Source organism: Sorex fumeus, unplaced genomic scaffold (assembly GCF_029834395.1).
Source record: "Sorex fumeus unplaced genomic scaffold, SorFum_2.1 ptg000006l, whole genome shotgun sequence".
Taxonomy (NCBI): domain Eukaryota; kingdom Metazoa; phylum Chordata; class Mammalia; order Eulipotyphla; family Soricidae; genus Sorex; species Sorex fumeus.
The window spans coordinates 37,430,620-37,451,963 of record NW_026606063.1 but is presented as its reverse complement, the minus strand read 5'-3'; the positions used below and the strand labels follow the sequence as shown (position 1 = coordinate 37,451,963).

Sequence of the window (21,344 nt, the reverse complement as noted above, 5' to 3'; positions counted from 1 at the left end):
CCTGATGAACACAGATGCAAAGATCCTCAACAAAATTCTAGCAAAAAGAATCCAACGACTCATCAAAAAGAATATACATCATGACTAAGTAGGATTCATCCTGGGGATGCAAGGATGGTTTAACATTCACAAGTCACTCAACATAATTCATCACATCAATAAAAGAAAAGAAAACAACCATATGATCAACCATAGAGGCAGAGAAAGCATTTGACAAGATGCAGCAACTGTTTACGATGAAAACGTAGAACCAATCTGCTAAGTACAAGTACTGGAAAGCCCCTCAGACTGTGGCCAAGAGGGTGGGCTGTGAAATGTCCCTTTTATATAACCTTATGGTCTTAAAGCCCCTCACTTTTGAGACTCAGGGCCACTCATTCAGAGACGATTGCCACTGTCTCAGTGAGCTGGACGAGGGCCTTACCTGTAACTAGCTGAGCTAGCTAAGAAAAACCATTTGCTTATTGCATCGCAATTTGTTTTCGTGTGATTCTTCTGGGGATATCTCAGTCCGGTTTAACACTTCAAGGGAATGACTGAAAGAGAGAGAACTTGTACCCTATTAAAATATATATCTGAATAATATTTCTTGTTGTATTCACCATTGACACTAACTTCAGTGGCATTTCGTATACTTGCTAGTTTTGCGATGATTACCATTATTTTGTTCATAACATTTTCATCATTGCTAAAAACAGCCTCTTCACTACCCACTGACATCTCCATTCTCTCCTTCCTTTATTTCCTGGCAACACTCTCCTTTTTTCTTTATGAATTTGCTTCCTCTGAACACTCCATATACATGAATTCTAAATTATGTGCTGTGTGTGAATGCCCTTGTCCAAACCTGATGCTTTCTAAGTTCATCTGTGCTATATTGCATCAGTACTTCTTATGAATAATATTCTATGGTATGGATCTACCATATTGGAGAGGTTGCCACACTTTCTAAATGCACAGAACACTGAACGTCTCATATGTAGGCTAAAGGAAATATTGACAGTGGTTGGAGACATAGTACAAAGAACAGGGTGCTTGCCTTGCATGCAGTAGGCCTGGCTGGCTCCCTGGCACCTCATATGGCTCCCTGAGCTCTGCCAGGAGGGATCCCTCAGCACAGAGCCAGGAGGAAGCTCTGAGCACCATCAGGTGTGGCTCCAACAAAAAAAAAATAAAATAAAAGCATTTACGAACACACATAAGATACAATCCTGTTCATGTATCTTTAGATGCTTTCCACATCATGGGGTAGACAGGATAATGGCCATTCAAAAAGATCATCAACCCTGCAAATGTTCCTTTGTTTAGTAAAATCTTCATACCACGCAGATGCCAGGGTAGCCCATAGCTTGCTCTGCATCCATCCAGTCCCTTGTCAGGTACCCTGATTTTGGGGTGGTAGGAACTCAGGGCAACTGAGGCATAAGTTGAGAAAACAGATGCCCAGGAGTGAATAATATTTGGAGTCAATGAATTCCCAAATTACGATTGTCTAGCACTAACTGTCTTCCTGTGTCTGTACAAGAAGGTCATTGCTCTGAAGTAAACTCTGCAAAAAGACATAAGGGAAAGAGAAATGCTTAGGGGAAAATGGTGATTAGCTGGTTGAATGGATTTGATGGCTGGCAATGGAGAGATTTGGTGCATTATCAGGTGAGTCGCTGGCATAACATTTCTTTTGACAAAATTGAGGCAGAAGATGATGATGCAGATAGAAGATAAGGTCACTTGACCATGGCGGCCAAGAAATGACCATATAGACACCAGACAGGCTACGTGGCAGTTTAACAAGTTAAAAGAAAACACAGGCTAAAGACCTTCTAGAGAAGCCATGTATCCTGGCTGAGACCTTTGTCCGGTGATATGTACATTCAATTTCTGGCTTCCAGGGGTGTGGGGTGTTTTTTCTTCTGATGTTTAAACTATCCGGTGATTTGTTAGAGCACTCACAAAAAGAAAAAAAAACGCACACACAACATTTCAATAACATAATAGCTTGTAAAAAAATAGTGCTCCATCAAAAAATATTTGAAAGCAGGATATATAAAATTCAAAAATCCCTTCCAATCTCAATCTTAAATAAACACAGTACTTGTTAATGGAACATGAGTTGCTGTTTGGCAGGTTGCAACAACTAGAACTTGGGACCTAAAACCTGGGACTTAAAACATGGCCAGCCTTACTTCATGCTGTATATTGATTTTGAAAGTATATTGGATTTTTATTATAATGGCTCCCCAAAATGCAGCTTTACAATGATGGAGAGCACTGAAGGGAATGTGAGATGATCTTATGTTGAAACTGGGATTTGATTAACTAGATACTCATACAGGATCTTAGAGATGTTGAGCTCTTATAGTGCACTTGCACTGAAAAAGGTTGACCCAAATTCAAAACTGGCATCCCATACGGTCCCCTGAGACTGGCAGGAGTGATCCCTGTGCACAGGGAGTAATCCCTGAGCACCACCAACTGTGGGTACCCCAAAGATTTGTAAATGTCCTACTAAATTTTTTTCTTTTTTTTAAAATTTTTATTTATTTATTTATTTATTTCGCTCTTTGCGTCACACCCAGCGGATGCTCAGGGGTTACTCCTGCCTCTGCACTCAGGAAGCACTCCTGGCGTTGCTTACGGGACCATATGGGATGCTGGGAATCGAACCTGGTTGGCTGCGTGCAAGGCAAACGCCCTACCCGCTGTGCTATTGCTCCAGCCCCTGTCCTTCTAAATTTTATGACTGGCTTTTGTGGCCTGGGGTTACCCCAATGTATCTTGTAACCAAAACCCTAACCGGCTTTTTTACTGTCTTTTTTGACTCTAAAATTGGGAAAAAAACAATAGCCAGAAACTGGAAGAAACCTGAATGCCCAAGAACAGATGACTCGTTAAGGAAACTTTGGTACATCTACACAATGGAGTACTATGTAGCTGTTAGAAAAGATGAAGTCATGAAATTTACATACAAGTGGTACAACATGGAAAGTATCATGCTAAGCGAAATGAGTCAGAAAGAGAGGGACAGACATAGAAATCCATCTGTATTGGGAACTTCACATTCTCTGCCGCTTCCCCTTCCCGTGGTGAGCAATGCAGCTTCCCTACCAGGAAGTGTCTGCAACTACTCCAGAGTATCTGCTCCAGCTGGTAGTTCTGCTTGGCTCCTGCCCTCAGCCTCTGGCACCTCATTCCAACCACCGATGGGAAGTGGCTATCTTTACCAACATTCTAGCACAATGATGCTGTCTGGAATGTCTGGCCAGAGCCACATATCCACTTCGGCTGCTTCCTACCCAAATGTTTTGGAATGGGATATTGCAGGAAGCGCTGTAAAGAAGACTTCCATGGGAGACTTTACAATGACTATCATTGACCAAGACACTGCTGTCTCTACCATGTCTATGGCAGCTCGCTATGAGAAAATCTTAGATACCGACAACGTAGTGTCTGGGTACCCATCACTTTCTGCCAGTCTTGTGGAGAGGACACTATCTCAGGTTCCAAATCAGAGTCATAGCCTGTCGCTTCCCTACCAGGAAGGAAGCCAGATGTATTACTATCATCAGGAGACTCAGGGACCTCTCCTTTCTGGACAACCTGGTTCATGCCTGCAATCTTATGGCTCCATGACATTCACAGGGGTTAGGGGCTCTGCCCTCCAAACTTACAGCAACTTATCCCCAGAAATGGTCATGGTTTTAAAAAAAGGTCCAGCCCCCAAAGAACCGACCACCAGCCTCCACCTCTGGAATCGACTACTCTGTGTCTGCTCAACCTATCACAGAATCGGGTTATCAAGGTGAGTAAAATGGAGGTCTGCCATTCAAATGTTGGTGTCAAATCTGCATGGGAAACTGTCTATAGAGAGGTGGCATTTGAGTTTAAGAAATTGAGATTTTTTACTTGTTAAACTCCACAAGAAGAAAACATCCAACCCCATCCAAAAATGGGGCAATGAAATGAACAGAAACTTTCTCAAAGAAGAAACCCGAATGGCAAAAAAGCACATGAGAAAATGCTCTACATCATTAATCATCAAGGAGATGCAGATCAAAACCACAATGAGATACCATCTCACACCTCAGAGACTGGCCCACATTCAAAAGAACAATAGCAACCGATGCTGGCATGGATGTGGTGAGAAAGGGACACTCCTTCACTCTTGGTGGGAATGTCCACTGGTTCAGCCCTTCTGGAAAACAATATGGACGATTCTCAAAAAATTAGAAATTGAGTTCCCATTTGACCCAGCAATACCACTCCTGGGAATATATCCCAGAGAGGCAAAAATGTATAGTCGAAGTGACATCTGCACTTGTTTGTTCATTGCAGCACTCTTTACAATAGCCAGAAACTGGAAGAAACCTGAATGCCCACGAACAGATGACTGGTTAAAGAAACTTTGGTACATCTACACAATGGAGTACTATGTAGCTGTTAGAAAAGATGAAGTCATGAAATTTACATACAAGTGGTACAATATGGAAAGTATCATGCTAAGCGAAATGAGTCAGAAAGAGAGGAATAGACATAGAAAGATTGCATTCATCTGGGGGATATAAAGTAACAAAGTATAAGATTAATACCCAAGAATAGCTGAGATCAGCACCAGGACGATTACTCCATAACTTAGAGGCCAGCGGGTATCCTAGAGGAAAGGGCAGTTCAGATAGAGAAGGGAGCACTAAATAAAGGGTGTTTGGAGGATCCTCCCAGGAGGTGAGATTCATGTCGAAAGTAGACTATGGACTGAACATGTTTGCCACTCAATGCCTCTTTTGCAGACCACAACACCCAAAAGGAGAGAGAGAACACAGGGGATTGCCCTGCCACAGAGACAGGGGGGATGGGGGGATGGGGGTGGGAGGGATATTATCCATGGTGGTGTAAAATGGGCACTGGTGGAGGGATGGGTATCTGATCATTGTATAATTGAAACCAAAGCACAAAAAATTGTAAATCTACAACTGTAAAAAACAATAAAATAAAATAAAGGGGAAAAAAAAGAAAAAAAAAGAAATTGAGATTTTTTACTTGTTAAACTCCACAAGAAGAAAACATCCAACCCCATCCAAAAATGGGGCAATGAAATGAACAGAAACTTTCTCAAAGAAGAAATCCGAATGGCAAAAAAGCACATGAGAAAATGCTCTACATCATTAATCATCAAGGAGATGCAGATCAAAACCACAATGAGATACCATCTCACACCTCAGAGACTGGCCCACATTCAAAAGAACAAAAGCAACCGATGCTGGCATGGATGTGGCGAGAAAGGGACACTCCTTCACTCTTGGTGGGAATGTCCACTGGTTCAGCCCTTCTGGAAAACAGTATGGACGATTCTCAAAAAATTAGAAATTGAGTTCCCATTTGACCCAGCAATACCACTCCTGGGAATATATCCCAGAGAGGCAAAAATGTATAGTCGAAGTGACATCTGCACTTGTTTGTTCATTGCAGCACTCTTTACAATAGCCAGAAACTGGAAGAAACCTGAATGCCCACGAACAGATGACTGGTTAAAGAAACTTTGGTACATCTACACAATGGAGTACTATGTAGCTGTTAGAAAAGATGAAGTCATGAAATTTACATACAAGTGGTACAATATGGAAAGTATCATGCTAAGCGAAATGAGTCAGAAAGAGAGGGATAGACATAGAAAGATTGCATTCATCTGGGGGATATAAAGTAACAAAGTATGAGATTAATACCCAAGAATAGCTGAGATCAGCACCAGGAGGATTACTCCATAACTTAGAGGCCAGCCGGGTATCCTAGAGGAAAGGGCAGTTCAGATAGAGAAGGGAGCACCAAATAAAGGATGTTTGGAGGATCCTCCCAGGAGGGGAGATGCATGTCGAAAGTAGACTATGGACTGAACATGTTTGCCACTCAATGCCTCTTTTGCAGACCACAACACACAAAAGGAGAGAGAAAACACAGGGGATTGCCCTGCCACAGAGCCGGGAGGGTATGGGGGGATGGGGGTGGGGGGATATTATCCATGGTGGTGGAAAATGGGCACTGGTGGAGGGATGGGTATCTGATCATTGTATAATCGAAACCCAAGCACAAAAAATTGTAAATCTACAACTGTAAAATAAATAAATAAATAAAAACATTCAGCATTGCACATGTCTTTCAGTAGCAGGATTCAAATATTTGAGAGTAACCCACCACCAGAGCTTAGGGATGTTCCCATAATATCGCCAGCCCATAGTAATCTGCCTCTGCTTCCAGCTTAAACTGAGGAACAAAGAGATGAGAATTTGGATGAGATGAAAATTAACTTTCAAAGTCTCTGGAGACCTACCAGATCCCAATAGAAAACCAAGATCCTCCACTGTGCCCTTTAGAAATCGCTGATATCCACCAGCTCCTGGCCTGCATTGATCCCATCAGCCAAGAGCAACAGCCTGGTACTGAAACTACTGGTGAGGGAAAGAATGGTCTACGTTTGGAGGACCCAGGGCCACTTGAAATGGGGATTGAATCTGGCAGTAGTTTTGTAGACATCGCGACAGTCGTGGAAGAAATACATCTTCCCAAACTCTTTGATTGCTCAAAATACCTAGACCAATGCAAATATCTGCAGGTAATGAACACCACATACACCATCACTCTGAATCAGGTGCAAGAAAATGCAAGTGGCACTAAGGGTAACTCCCATCCAACCCAGAAGAACAAAGGTGAGGCCTCGGAGCCTCTTGAGGGAAAACTCAAGGCCAAAATCCAGCTAAAAGACCCAGAATCCTTGGTACGGGGAGCAGTGATTATTTGTAATGCTGCAGTCAGTGAGAGGTGTCCAGTGACCATGGCAAAACATAACAGCAAACCTCAGAAAGCTGCATCAAGCAGGATCAGTGAGACAAAGAACCATGGGCAGGAGAAGAAAAAAAGGGCCAGAGAAAACTCTAAGAATGCTGAGGAGAGGAAGCCAACAGGGAACAAGGTCTAGGCAGAAGAGAAGCCCACCATTGCCAAGATGAAACGCAAAAAAAGTCAACCTGAGCTTTGCCACGAGGCCTTTCAAAAGCCCCAAAGCTGCCTAGGCATGCACATGCTGGAGTCTGTGCAAGTGTTTCACGCTCTTGGGAAGAAGAGTGATCCAAAGCCTGGATTCCCTTTCTCCTGGATCTTGAGTAGCTCAAAGAATCCCACCGATTTCCAGCCATCCTCAGCTGTCAAACCTTGGCCAGGTGCTACACAGAATGGAAAAGACCGTGAGAAAACTCAGGTCCAAGTGCAGAAACCAAGAAACAATCCTGAAGAATGTTCGTCTCCATCCCTGTATGACCTGCCACCTCCTGGGAAGGTCAAATTGGTACCTCTGCCTTTTCCAACCATAGAGAAGCCACAAGCTTGGCCTGTTCCTCGAAGACCACAGTCTGTGCCCTCATTTCGTCCTGCTGCAGCTTACCCTGCCAGGCCTGGCTCTACCAACTCAGATCCGCCAACTGCCACTAATTCTTCCCTGCCAACCACTGCATCTTTGCCTGGTCTTGCCAAACAAGCTCAGCCCATTTCTATCAATCCATCTCGTCCAGGTTTGTTGAACCATACTACCTGACCTATTCCTCATCCTGGACCTTCTAGGCCTGTTCTCTACAAGACAATAGCTAGCACTTCTTTCCAGCAGGAGCCCCTTCACTCTCTGTGAACAAGCGCCAGTCTCCACCCAAATGTCAGAATCAGTTTCTCCTCCAAGACTTCGTTTCCAACTGATTCCAAGGAGAATGCCCAATGTTCCCGAGCCAGTAATGTCAAGGCCCATCACAAGAGAGCAGAGACCAGAGCATGTGGCTGAGAAAAGGAAGGCTCAGCAGGAGCGTGAGAACGCTGCCAAATACACCTCTTTAGAGAAAGTGCAGTTTTATATCGAGAGAGAAACAGAGATGGACATCTCTCTATATCATGGCTATGTGATGTGAGTAGCTGGAATGGTTGATGCCAATTTAGGTAATAGATGGTTGCCCTCGACAAACACTTGAAATGCCATACACATTTTATGTATTCTGATATATTTTTCACAAATTGAAGAGATGCATTATAGTTCATTGGTTTGTAAATAAAGTTCTGAATTTTGAGAAGCTGTCAACTGTGGTTGTTATTTGGAGGGGCTGGGGATTGAAGGACGGCATGAGAAAGAATGGTAAGTTAGAGAGAGAATGAAGGGGAAACAGGTAAGACTCTGAGAAAGAGAAACTTGGTCCAGGGTTATAAAGTCCAGTAAGAGGAGAAATTTCTTGGGTCTGATGAAGAGTGGGGGAGGGTCAGAGCAATAGTATAGCTGCTAAGGCATTTGCCCTGCAAGAACCCACGTTCAATTCTTGCAATCCTATATGGTCCCCAGAGTCCCACCAGATTTGAAACTTGAGTGCACATATGCTTCCACTCTCGGTCTCCTCCAAAGAAGAATGGGAGAAAAGCAAGGTCTGGGGGTTGGGTTAAAAGAATAAATTTGGCATAGGCTGAGGAAGCCAGAGAAGTCTAAGATGACCAGAAGAAATCTAAAAGTTCTCTCATGGAGGCTGTTTTTATGTCTTATGGCCACCTTCGGAAAATAAAGAAATTTGAGACACATCTCCAAAAGGTTTGGGTGGCCTATCCATAAATGATACCTGGGAGATGCAAACACATATACTGGGGAATGAACTTACCCGATGAGTGATCAACGCCCTCTTAACAGGGACCAAGCCAAGAGAAAAGTTGTAGCATGAAGCCCGAAGATCAGCTCCTGGGAAATGTAAAGATAAATCACAGTGTACTCAGGCCCACTGTTCAGCACCCCTAGATGCACCATTTCACTTATTCCCAACAATATTCAGAGTCTGTATCACGGTGACACCCTGCTAGCGAGTTTCAACATTGAGGTCCATTGCCTATGTAAGTTCTTTTACCTTGCCATCTCCCCAAGGTGGCCAAGCCGGCTTTCAGGCTATGACATACGGACATTCCTGGCAGGAGCAGCTACAATTATATTAGCTTGAGAGGCTGCTCTGTGGTCTTCCACGGTCCCTGGTGCCTGTAGCCTGCTCGAAACATCACTGTTAACTGAAGCTCACACAAGAACCATCGTTATAAATGGCGTTGCGGCTGGGTCGTGGGCAGTACCGGACTAGGACATGCGCACTAGGTTACCACTCCAAAGCGGTTGGTACCGGTTCTCCCTGAGCCTGGAAGGTGGTGGAGGGAAGAGATGGTCCTAGGAGAGTTATGGGTGATGGATGGGAAGGAAACCGGGAAGGGTAGGCAACCGGACAGCTGGTGATCATCATGGGATAGTTGGTGGATGTTTTTAAATACATTAAAACGATTTTCGTAGATGAGAGGCAAAACAAAAATACGAAAATAAAATAGGTTCCAAATAACAGGTTCCATAGAAGACCGAGAGAGCTGAAAGGACTGACATTCCTTCTGGAGCTTTTAGCTGGAACTGAGCAGGCAGCCTCGTCCCTCTCAGCTCCACGTGGTTTGATCCCAAAACAATCCCAAAAGTTATACATGCAAAGACCTAAGAAACCGAAAACAAGCTGCAGAACATTGAGAGTAGTGACATCATTTTTCATTTGCTGGGCGGTGGGAAGGTGTTTGAAGTCAAGTGTTCTAAGTATTTCTTAAAGGGGAAAATAGTAACAGCACTTTAGCCAGCATAGGGATTAGGGGCCCAATACGGGAGTGTAGTAATGACCTCATCTACCTACAAAGAACAAGGTAAGTTATACTATGTTTGTCATTTAGTATTTACAAAGAAAAAACTTGGTCACAGCCTGACAGATATCCCCAATTTTCCTACTAGCTTGTAGGAAATGAGTGAAGAGAGAGAACTTGGACATTTTTCAAACATTCATCTGCATAAAGATTTTTTGATTGGATCCACCATTTGAGACTAACCTCAGTGGCATTTGGTATACTTGCTAGTTTTGCAACTATTACCATTATTTTATCCATACGATTTTCATCATTGCCAAAAAAAAGACTCTTGACTATAGCAGGCAACATTCATCTTTTTATTTTTATGAATTTGCTTTCTCTGAACAATTCATATACAAGTATCCTAAATTATGTGACCTCTGACACTTCCTTTGTCCAAACTTGATGCTGTAGTGTGTGCTATAGTGTGTTAGTACTTCATATGACTAATATTCTGTTGTATGGATCTACCATATTGGAGAGGTTTTCACACTCCCTGAATGCACAGAACCCTGGATGTCTCATACATAGGCTAAAAGAAAGATTGACTGTGGATGGAGTCATAGTACACAGGGTAGAATGCTGCCTTGAATGCAATAGACCTGGATTGGCTCCCTGGCACCCCATTTGGTCCCCCGAGCCCTGCCAGGAGTGATCCATGAGCGCAAAGCCAAGAGGAAGCTCAGAGCACCATCAGGTGTGGCTCCAACACAAAAATTAAAAGCATTCATGCTCACACACAAATACATTCCAGCCGAAGACCTCCAGGACCGCCACCACCATGCTGAGACCACTCTCCGCACACCTGAAGGTACCGGCAGAGGGACAAAGCCACGTGGATTCCGGGGCCGAGATCTCCAAGCCTACTCGGATTGGAGTCGAGCATCCTCCACCCAGATCCTCCAAATTCCTGTAGGCGGGGGTCACACCCACCAACTGGACCCCTGGCACCGTGTAATCCCATCAGCGGCCAAGACTCAGAGACTATAAAAACAAGCTCCCGGAACCGCACGGCTGCATTTGCCCCCGCGCGACATCTTATTATGACATCTCATTCCTACTTTGACAAACTGGCATGCTACCGAATGTAGCCTGCCCACACGACAGAGTCTGGCAAACTCCCCGTGGCGTACGAAATATGCCAAACACCAGTAACAATGATGGGTCTCATGCTCCTAAAGAGCTTTGAATATAATCTCAGGGCTAGGATGAAGGAGACATTACTGGGGCCTTATCGAGGCAATCGACGAATAACAGGATGATCTGTGATCTGTGATCTGTGAACAACATCATGTTGTAGACTAGATAATGGCCATTCAAAGAGATCATCAATGCTGCAAATGTTCCTTTGTTTAGTAAAAACTTGATTGACTGGATGCGATGGCTGGCGATGGAGAGATTTGGTGCGTAATCAGGTGAGTCAATGGCATAAAATGGAGGCAGAAGTAGATGATGCAGATATAAGAGAAAGGCACTTGACCATGGCAGTCAAGAAGTGAGTGTATTATACACCCGACAAGCCAAGTGGCAGTTTACGGAAGTTAAAAGAAAATACAGCCTAAAGACCTACAGAAGCCATGTGTCCTGGCTGACACCAGTGTCCCAATGATGTGTATATTCCAAATTTCTGGATTTCAGGAGTGTGGATTTTTTTCTTCTGATGTTTAAGTTACCAGGTGATTGTTAGGACGCTCACAGAAAAAGAAAAAAATCACAATATTTCAATCACATAATAGCTTGTTAAAAAAAATACAGTTTTCTAGTAACAAATATTTGAATCCAGCACATATAAAATTTTTAAGTGGTAGGGTGTTTGCCTTACAAACGGCCAACACGGCTGACCCGAGTTAGATTCCTCCACCCCTCTCCGAGAGCCTGGCAAGCTACCAAGAGTATCTCGCCCGCACGGCAGAGCCTGGCAAGCTACCCGTGATGTATTCGATATGCCAAACACGGTAACAACAAATCTCATGATGGAGATGTTACTGAGCCAGCTCAAGCAAATCGATGAACAATGGGAGGACCGTTCCTATTTCATTTTTAAATAAAAGAGTACTTGTTAATGGAACCTGTGTTGCTGTTAAGCAGGTAGCAACATCTAGAACCTCGGACTTAAAGTAGACACAGCCAGCCTTGTTTACCGATACACATTGATGTTCAAACAATTCTGGCTGTTTATTATAATGATTCCCAAAATGCAGCTTTATGATGGTCGAGAGCACGGAAGGGAATGTAAGATGGTCTTATGTTGAAACTGGGTTTGACTAACTAGATGCTCACACAGGATTTTAGAGATGTCAAGTGCTTGTAAGCGCTTGCATTGAAAAAGGTTGAGCAAGTTCAATATCTGGCATCCCATATGGTCCCCCTGAGCCTGCCAGTAATGACCCCTGTGCAGGGAGTAAGCCCTGACCACCACCAAATGTGGGTCCCCAAAAAGTTTTGTAAATGTACTACTAAATTTTATGAATGACTTTTGTATCCTATAGTTACCCAATGTATCTTGTGACCACAATCCTACTGGTATTTCTTCTGTCTTTTTGTGACCCTAAAATTGAAGGGGGGGAAAGCCACCATAATGTTCCTTTCAAAATATGAGATGTTACCCCAGCTCCAATCAACCTCTCCCATATCTCCTGATTTTTCTCAGAGCCAAAGTCACATTCTTACAATGGCCTATAAGGCCCCGACAAGTTTCCTTTCGTTTTTCTTTCTTTGTTTTCCGTTTCATTTTTTCTTTTTTCCTTCCATCTTTCCTTACTTTATTTCTTATGTCTTTCTTTCTTTCTTTCCTTCTTTCTTTATTTCTTCATTTCTTTCTCTTTTCTCTCTTCATTTTATTAATTAGGAATCAGAAAATATGTTCTATTTTAAAAAGGAAACAGTAAAAAGGTTGGTGTCTCTGTTCAGCTCTGCAATTCTAATATAAAATCAGCCCTGGGGCCTTGGCTGCTCCTTCATCGACACACTTTCTGATTCTGTCATTGCACTGGCTCCAACTGGCTCTTATTTTTTAATGTCTAAATAATATTTCTACTCCAGGGACTGAGCAATATACAGAACTTAATATATTAATATTCCATGTGATTGACCCTGGTTCTATCTCCAGCATCACCTATGGTCTCATGAGAACCACCAGGAATCACTCCTGAGCACAGAGACAGGAATACATGAGCACCACTGGGGCTGGTCCAAAACCTTTCCTTACACACACACACACACACACACACACACACACACACACACACCACAGTCATTTCTGGAGCTGGAGTGATAGTACAGTGATTAGGGTGCTTTTCATGTATGAGGACAATCCTCAAGGGTTCAAAGGACCATATGGGATCGGATTCCAGGAATTGAACCCAGGTCCACCATGTGCAAGGCAAATGCCTCAGCCACTGAACTATGACTTTGATCCAGATGAAAACACTATTTTCAATCACAACGGCCTTCAAGTTTTCCTTGGGTTCATTCTGACTCCCTTTATAGATTCCAATTATCCCATACATCTTGAGATTTTCTAATCGGTGGTATAATTTGTTTATCCCCATATTTGGTTATAATCTGTCTAAATTGTTTGTCATCTGCCAAATCCAATTGTCACTTTCAACCTCCATCCAGCAGGGGTCAGTCACAGAGAATGAGACAAACACATAAATAGACAAACACCTGGAATGCCCAAGCTTCAGGGTCTACTGGGCAGCCATGTGTGGTCTCACAGGAAGGTCAATCCAATTCAATACTGCTCCCAAAGCCCACCAGAGCCCAATAGGTGAACCATTGTTGAAGTTGACAGAGACATCAAGGACAGTCAGGAAGTACATCAACATACCCTAGGTACATGGAGAGCAGAGGCTAGTATAGTTCACAGAGAATCAGTAGGCATCCTTAAAATATAAAGTTGTTTTGGCAGGAGAGATAGTTCAGAGGGCAGTGCACCTGTTATGCATCCAGTCGACTGAACTCCTCTAGGAGTGATTTCTTTTTCTTTTTTTTAAATTTTTTTTTTATTATTAGTGAAACACCATGAGGTACAGTTGTAGATTTACAAATTTTTGTGCTTGGATCTCGGTCATACCACGATCAAATAACCATCCCTCCACCAGTGCCCATTTTCCACCACCAGGATAATATCCCTCCCTCCCCATCCCCCCATCCCCCACTGCCACTGTGGCAGGGCATTCCCTTTTGTTCTCTCTCTCCTTTTGGGTGTTGTGATCAGCAAAAGAGGCATTGAGTGGCGAACATGTTCACTCCAGTCTACTTTCAGCCTGCATCTCCCCTCCTGGGAGGATCCTCCAAACACCCTCCACTTGGTGTTCCCCTTTCTATCTGAATTTCAGGAGTGATTTCTGCGTGCAGAGCCAGGAGCAAGCCCTGAGCATGACCAGGTGATGCCCAAACCCAAAATAAATGAATAAATGAGATTGTGAATGTTTTCTATTCTGTTTTTTGGTCATTTGTCCCCTAAATTCAAAAGACCCTAAACATTATTAGTCTATGTTTGCCTGGCACAAGTTGCAGCTGGCAGATACTTTTTCATCTATTCTATCTTTACCTACTATTCTTTTCTGGGTGTATGTTTGCTAGCAGAATACCCGAACCTTAGGGATTTTTGTTTGGGGATGATTCCTCATAATAATCCATTACTTTGTAACCCTAAAGTAAGTAATAATGTATATTATAAAGTATAAATATATGATTTAATTTTATAAAACATTATATAAAATATATTAGTAATAATGTAATGCTATTGATTAACAAGGCAATATATGTGATTACCTAGAAATTTTACTGTTTTATTAATACAATATGTAAGCTCAATAGAATAATAGGAAAATTTAGCTAACATCAGAGTCTGAGGCAGATGAAACTGTTATAACTGCCTTGTAGGATTCCAGTCCCTAGCCTCCCTCATTCTAGATCTCTCTCTATCCAATCCGGTCTTCTTCGTGGAAATCTGACCTCCTTATTGGCTAGCCTCTACCTTTCAACTGCCTGCTTTATGACATCATTCTCCCACCCAACCTACCACCACCTGGTAGAATCTTGGGGTTCCCATGAAGTTGTCTGTAAACAAATTTGAATCATCATGGCAACTGTCCAGTGACCAATGACCAATCACCAGGGACCAGTCATCAGTACTGGACACTTGTGGTCTTCTGCTTGAGTGTTCAGACGTACTCTCGTATCGTATCGTCTTCTCGTCTATCTTTTGCCGACATCTCCTCTTCTCTGAATATGTCAGGTAAGGAATAATACTTTTCAGAGCTTTTCATTAGATTTCTTGTCTCTAAACTTAGTGGTCAAGTAAAAATTTCATGAAATAATAGAAGAAAGCATTCAATGAGAATTTTATCAGCCTCATTTTAGCTTGACTTTGACACTTGCTGTGTGATTTTAGACACCGACTTTCTTTCTCACATATACAGAGTTTCTTCCTCATTTGTTACATTATATTTTTCACAGTCTTAGAAGCTCAAATATGTGTTTATATATCAATGTTCATTCTCTGGTGTTTCCTTTTCCTTTAGTGGTTTTTACGTGATATTCATATGTAGGTGCTGTAGAAAACTGTTAATGTATAACAGGATGCTTTATCTGTAATAGTCTCTCCACATATATTTATAATTTAGTATTTTAAATTTAGTGCTATTCCAAAGTAATAATCATGTGTCTTTGAGTTTTCTATCTAAACTATGTGATAAGACTAAATGGGGCATTGGGAATGTGTGGAGTGCTGAGCAGTTGAGAGGCAAGTCCTCAAAAGTAAGGAAGTTGAGGGTCTTTTTCCTCAAGAATTGACCACAGAGGCCGAGAAGAAGAGGATGCTATCAGGGAGAATCAAATAGGAAATAAAGATTATGAGGGAGATTTATCAAGGAAGGGGAAACAGTTTGGTATTGAATGTTGAAGAGAGCCAAAGATTTTAATTCAAATCAAAGAGAATATAGTTAAATATTCTGAGAGTAAGTCAACTCAGTTTATTTTAATAACTGCTAGGACTAGAAAGTGTACTATGCCTCGAGTAGAGTACAAGTAGGAAAAAACATTTAACAGAATGTCGTGTTGGTGGCTTTTTATCTAATTGTCTCTTGAAACACGGTTGGCACTTGACAATTTGGCATATAAACACGCTTCAGAAATAATGCTTCCTATAAATAACTAATACTGGTTATCTAAGGGGGGTGGAGGAAACAGAATCTTCCGTGTTTTTATTATTTCTAGCTGTAAACTGCATGTATGCTCTGCCTGCTAAAAAAAAGAAATGATGACTTCTAACTTGAATAAGAAAAACTGATTCTTTTGTGTGGTGAGTAGATTCCAAGTTAAGGCTGCTTGTTACCTTCACAAATAGTTTCTTCCCAACATGAGATCATTTTGATAACAGTTGACATCTGTTTTTAGAGTCTACGAAGAAATAGAAAAGTCAAGTCTCACATGTCTAATTACACATTCATCTCAGTTGTGTGGAGTCTGAGTTTTCCTACATTAAAAATATTTAAATTGGATTTTGGTGATCATTTCTTAAACATTGGGAATGACGTTTTCCTGCTTGAAAAAGGTACTCGTAATCTAGGTTTTGAAAATGAATTTGAAATTTTTGGTGACCATTTTTTAATGATCTTTTCTGCATCTTCTGCGATTTACTGAACTTGTATTCTATTTTGAATACCTGTTGTTTGCTGGTTAATCTTCAAAGTTATGAATGAGAAAAATAATGTCATTTCTTGCACTTCTTACATTTCATTCTGCTTTTTACTCATTGACAACATACTTCTGGCTACTAAATACAATCACTTTTATTATATTTTCTGCTTATTATGTAAGTTCCTGGTAAATGTTTTCTGCTTTACGCAATGGTAATGTTTGCACTCAAAATCACTTGTTAGTGCATTTTTCGGTTATGACTTTTTGCAAAAATAGAATACTGTCTTCATCTTGTATATATGCCACAATTTATTAATAAACTTATTGTACTGTTTTCTTTGGTTTTGTTTGGGATCACATCCAGTTTGACTCAGGGCTTACTCTTGGGTCTGCCCTCAATCACTTACTGTACTAAACTGCTTGCTGAATAGCCCAGATTGCATTCTTATCTATATACATTTTTTTCAGTTCTTTGATACATATCTTATATGATTTTTTCTTTATACATCCTTCCATGTGATTACATGAAATAGACAGACTTTTTTATGCATGCACAGCACTGTAGCACTGTTCTGTAGCACTTTACTATCATCGTTCATCGATTTGCTGTAGTGGGCACCAGTAACGTCTCCATGTGAGACCTGTAGTTACTGTTTTTCGCACATCAAATACATCGTGGGTAGCTTGCCAGGTTTTGCCGTGCAGGCAGGATACTCTCGGTAGCTTGCTGAGCTGTCCAAGAGGGACAGAGTTATCGAACCCAAGTTGGCCACATGAAGGGCAAACGCACTATCCCCTGTGCTATAGCTCCATCCTTAAGTTTGCAGATTATTTTTTTTCCCCTTTATTTTATTTTATTTTTTTTAAAGTTGTAGATTTACAATTTTTTGTACTTTGGTTTCAATTATACAATGATCAGATACCCATCCCTCCACCAGTGCCCATTTTCCACCACCATGGATAATATCCCTCCCACCCCCATCCCCCCCATCCCCCCGTCTCTGTGGCAGGGCAATCCCCTGTGTTCTCTCTCTCCTTTTGGGTGTTGTGGTCAAGTTTGCAGATTATTTTTAATTAGAGTTGTTAGTAACTACTTTGCTGGAGAGCAACTGGAGACTGAGATTTTAAATAACAAACTTCCTTCTAAAAGCACTTCTTGAGAAAAATTCAAGTACTCATTTTTGAGGTAGGATCAGAAACCAGGGTAAGGTTGCTATCCTTCAACTCATCAAGGAGATTGAGTCACATATGTGAACCGTAAGAAACAGATGTGAATTCCACAAGTCAAAATGAAAATCTGAATACTACAATGCTAATAGTTGTAATCACTGCAAATGCCTATATTAATGTAAGGTATCTTCCTCCTAGTTTCTGCAGAGTCCTGGCAAGAAAATCCACATTCTTAGGTTCTGTAACCCGGCAAAACATAAGGGACAGAGAGATAGTACAGGAGGAGATAAGGTACTTGCTTTGTACGCAGCCAATTCAGTTGAACCTCTGTCACTACACAGAGTCTCCTGAGCACTACAAGGCACCTCTCCACAGTACAGAGCAAGAAGTAGCCCAAGATCATTGACGGGTATTGGTCCAACCTGCACCCTACCCCACTTACAATATAAATAATGGGAAAATGGAACAAGTCTCTATGCCATCTCTGCAATTCTGGTTTCTTTCTTCTCCAATAAAATGTTACTCATTCTCTTAGGACTTCCTCGTTTTAAAATGCTTCCATTCTAGAAAATAACACATGAGTTCAATAGGTGATCAAGCTACAGGTAGAGCTAAGGCAAGGAGAAACTATCTATAAGCAAGAAATCCATGTACAAAACACATCACCTGAGGCTCTATAGCTCTGTTTACACTTTGGGAGCACAGCGACAAATATACAAAGTGCCAAAACGTTCCAGCCCTTCAACCACGCAAAACTCTGGACTAATGGGAATTCAGTTGAATGTTGGTATTAGAAGCTTCTCTCTAGCAAAAACTTTAAGTGAATATTGTTCATCTCAAACGTTGTAGGAGATTCTCAGTCTCACAGATTCTTTTCTTCACCTCTTATTCCTTACAGAAAATTTTGAAAATTCATCTGTATTGGGAACTGCACATTCTCTGCATCTTTCGCTTCCCGTGGTGAAAAATGCACCTTCCCTGCAACTACTCCAGAGTATGTGCTCCAGCTGGTAGTTCTGCTTGGCTCCTGCCCTCAGCTTCTGGCATCTCTTTCCAACCACTGATGGGCAGTGCCTATCTTTACCAACATTCTAGCACAACGATGCTGTCTGGAATGTCTGGTCAGAGCCACATGTCCACTGCAGCTGCTTTCTACCCGAGTATTTTGGAGTGGGGTATTGCAGGATTTGCTAAAGAGAAGTCTTCCATGGGAGACTTTACTGATTATCCTTGACCAAGATACCACTGACTCTTCCATAACTATGGCAGCTTACTATGAGAAAACCTTAGATACCAACAACACGGTGTCTGTGTACCCATTACATTCTGCCAGTCTTTTTGAGAGGACACCATCTCAGGTTCCAAATCAGAGTCTTAGCCTGTCACTTCCCTACCAAAAATCATAGTTAGTAGCTGGCATAGATTTTTTCATCTATTCTATCTTTACCCACTATCCTTTTCTGGGTGTATGTTTGCTAGCAGAATACCTGAACCTTAGAGATTTTTGATTGGGGATGATTACTCATAATATTACACCACTTTGTACCCCTAAAGTAGGTAATAGTGTATATTATAATGTATGAATATATATTTTAATTTTATTAAACATCATATAATGTATATTAGTAATAATGTAATACTATTGATTAACAAGGCAATATAAATGATGATCTAGAAATATTATTGATTTATTAATAAAATATGTAAGCTCAAAAGAATAATAGGAGAATTTAGCTAACATCAGAGTCTGAGGAAGATGAAATTGTCATAAATGTCCTGTAGGATTCTATCTCCTAACCTCCTTCGTTCTACCTCTCTCTCTCTCTCTCTCCAATTCGGTCTTCTTCTTGGGAATCTGACCTCCTTATTGGCTAGCCTCTACCTTGCAACTGTCTGCTTTATGACATCATTCTCCCACCAAACCTACCACCATCTAGTAGAATCTTAGGATTCCCGTACAGTTGTTTGTAAAAAAAATTTGAATCATTATGGCAAGTGACCAGTGACCAATGACCAATGACCAGTGACTATCATCAGTACTGGACACTTGTGGTCTTACGCTTCAGTGTTCAGACGTACTCTCGTATCGTCTCCTCTTATTGTCTACCTTTATCGGTATTTCCTCTTCTCTGACCATGTCAGGTAAGGAATAATACTTTTCAGACCTTTTCATTAGAGTTCTTGTCTCTAATCTTAGTACTCAAGTAAAAACATCATGTAATAATGGAAGAAAATATTCCACGAGAATTTTATCAACCTCATTTTAGCTTGACTTTGACACTTGCTGTGTGATTTTAGACACTGACTTTCTTTCTCGCATATACAGAAATTTTTCCTCATTTGTTACATTATATTTTAGTGAGAGGTATCCTGTGACCATGGCCAAACCTAACAGCAAACTTCGGAAAGCTGAATCCAGCAGGACCAGCAAGACAAAGAGCCATGGGCAGGAGAAGACAAAAAGGGTCAGAGAAAAGTCTAAGAAAGCTGAGGAGAGTAAGCAGCCATGGAACAAGGTCAGGGCAGAAGAGAAGCACACCATTGCCAAGATGAAACGCAAGAAAAGTCAACCTGAGCTTTGCCAAGAGGCCTTTCAAAAGCCCCGCAGCTGCCTAGGCATGCACATGCTGGAGACTGTGCAAGTGTTTCATGCTCTGGGGAAGAAGAGTGATCCAAAGCCTGGATTCTCTTCCTCCCGGGTTCTAGGTAGTTCAAAGAAGCCCAGCGACTTCCAGCCATCCTTAACTGTCAAACCATGGCTAGGTGCTACACCGGATGAAAAAGGTCTTGAGAGAACTCAGGTCAAAGCACAGAAACCAAATAGCAGTGCTGAAGAACGCTCATCTCCATCCCAGGATGAGCTGCCACCTCCTGGGAAGGTCAAATTGGTCCCTTTGCCTTTTCTAACCATGGAGAAGCCACAAACTCGGCCTGTTCCTCGGAGACCACAGTTTGTGGCCTCACATCGTCCTGCTGCAGCTTACCCTGCCAGATCTGGCTCTACCAATTTAGCTCTGCCAACTGCCGCCAATTCATCCTGGCCAACCAATGCATCTTTGCCTGGTCCTGCCAAACCAACTCAGCCCATTTCGACCACCCCATCTAGACGAGGTTTACTGAACCCTAGTAGCCGACCTATTCCTCAGCCTGCAACTTCTAAGCCTGCTAACTACAAGACCACAGTTAGCACTTCTCTCAAGTGGTAGCCCCTTCCCGTCTCTGTGAACAAGCGCCAGTCTCCACCCAAACATCAGAGTCAGTTTCTCCTCCAAGACTTCCGTTACCAACCAATTCCGTGGAGAAACCCCAATTTTCCTGAGCCAGTAATGTCAAAGCCCATCACAAGAGAGCAGAGACCAGAGCATGAGGCTATGAAAAGGAAGGCTCAGCAGGAGCGTGAGAACGCTGCCAAATATACCTCTTTGGGGAAAGTGCAGTTTTTTATCGAGATAGAAAAAGAGATGGACCTCTCTCTATCCTATGGCTATGTAATGTGAGTAGCTGGAATGGTTGGTGCCATTTTAGTTCCCGATGTTTGCCCTAGACGAACACTACAAATACCATACAAGTTTTATTTATTTTGCTATATTTTAAAAAAATTGAAGAGATGCATTAAAGTTAATACACTGGTAATAAAAGTTCTGAATTTTGAGATGCTGTCAACTGTGGTTGTTATTTGGAGGGGATTGGAGTTGAACGATGATATGAGACAGAATGGGAAGTTAGAGAGAGGACAAAGGGGGAACAGACAAGACTCTAAGAAAGATAAACTTGGTCCAGGGTTATAAAGCTCATAAGAGGAGAAATTTCACGGGCCTGATGAA

At 41.9% G+C, this 21,344-nt stretch overlaps 1 protein-coding gene across 1 annotated transcript; it reads left to right on the top strand.

The window, feature by feature from the left end:
• Positions 1–1,609: 1,609 nt before the first annotated feature.
• Positions 1,610–21,017, top strand: LOC130034880 (uncharacterized protein C2orf78-like). Its single transcript, XM_056126441.1, is given in 5 exon segments — positions 1,610–1,653; positions 3,032–3,701; positions 3,703–3,799; positions 6,363–6,928; positions 20,004–21,017. Coding segments are annotated over 5 exon segments (2,391 nt in total).
• The last annotated feature ends 327 nt before the right edge of the window (positions 21,018–21,344 follow it).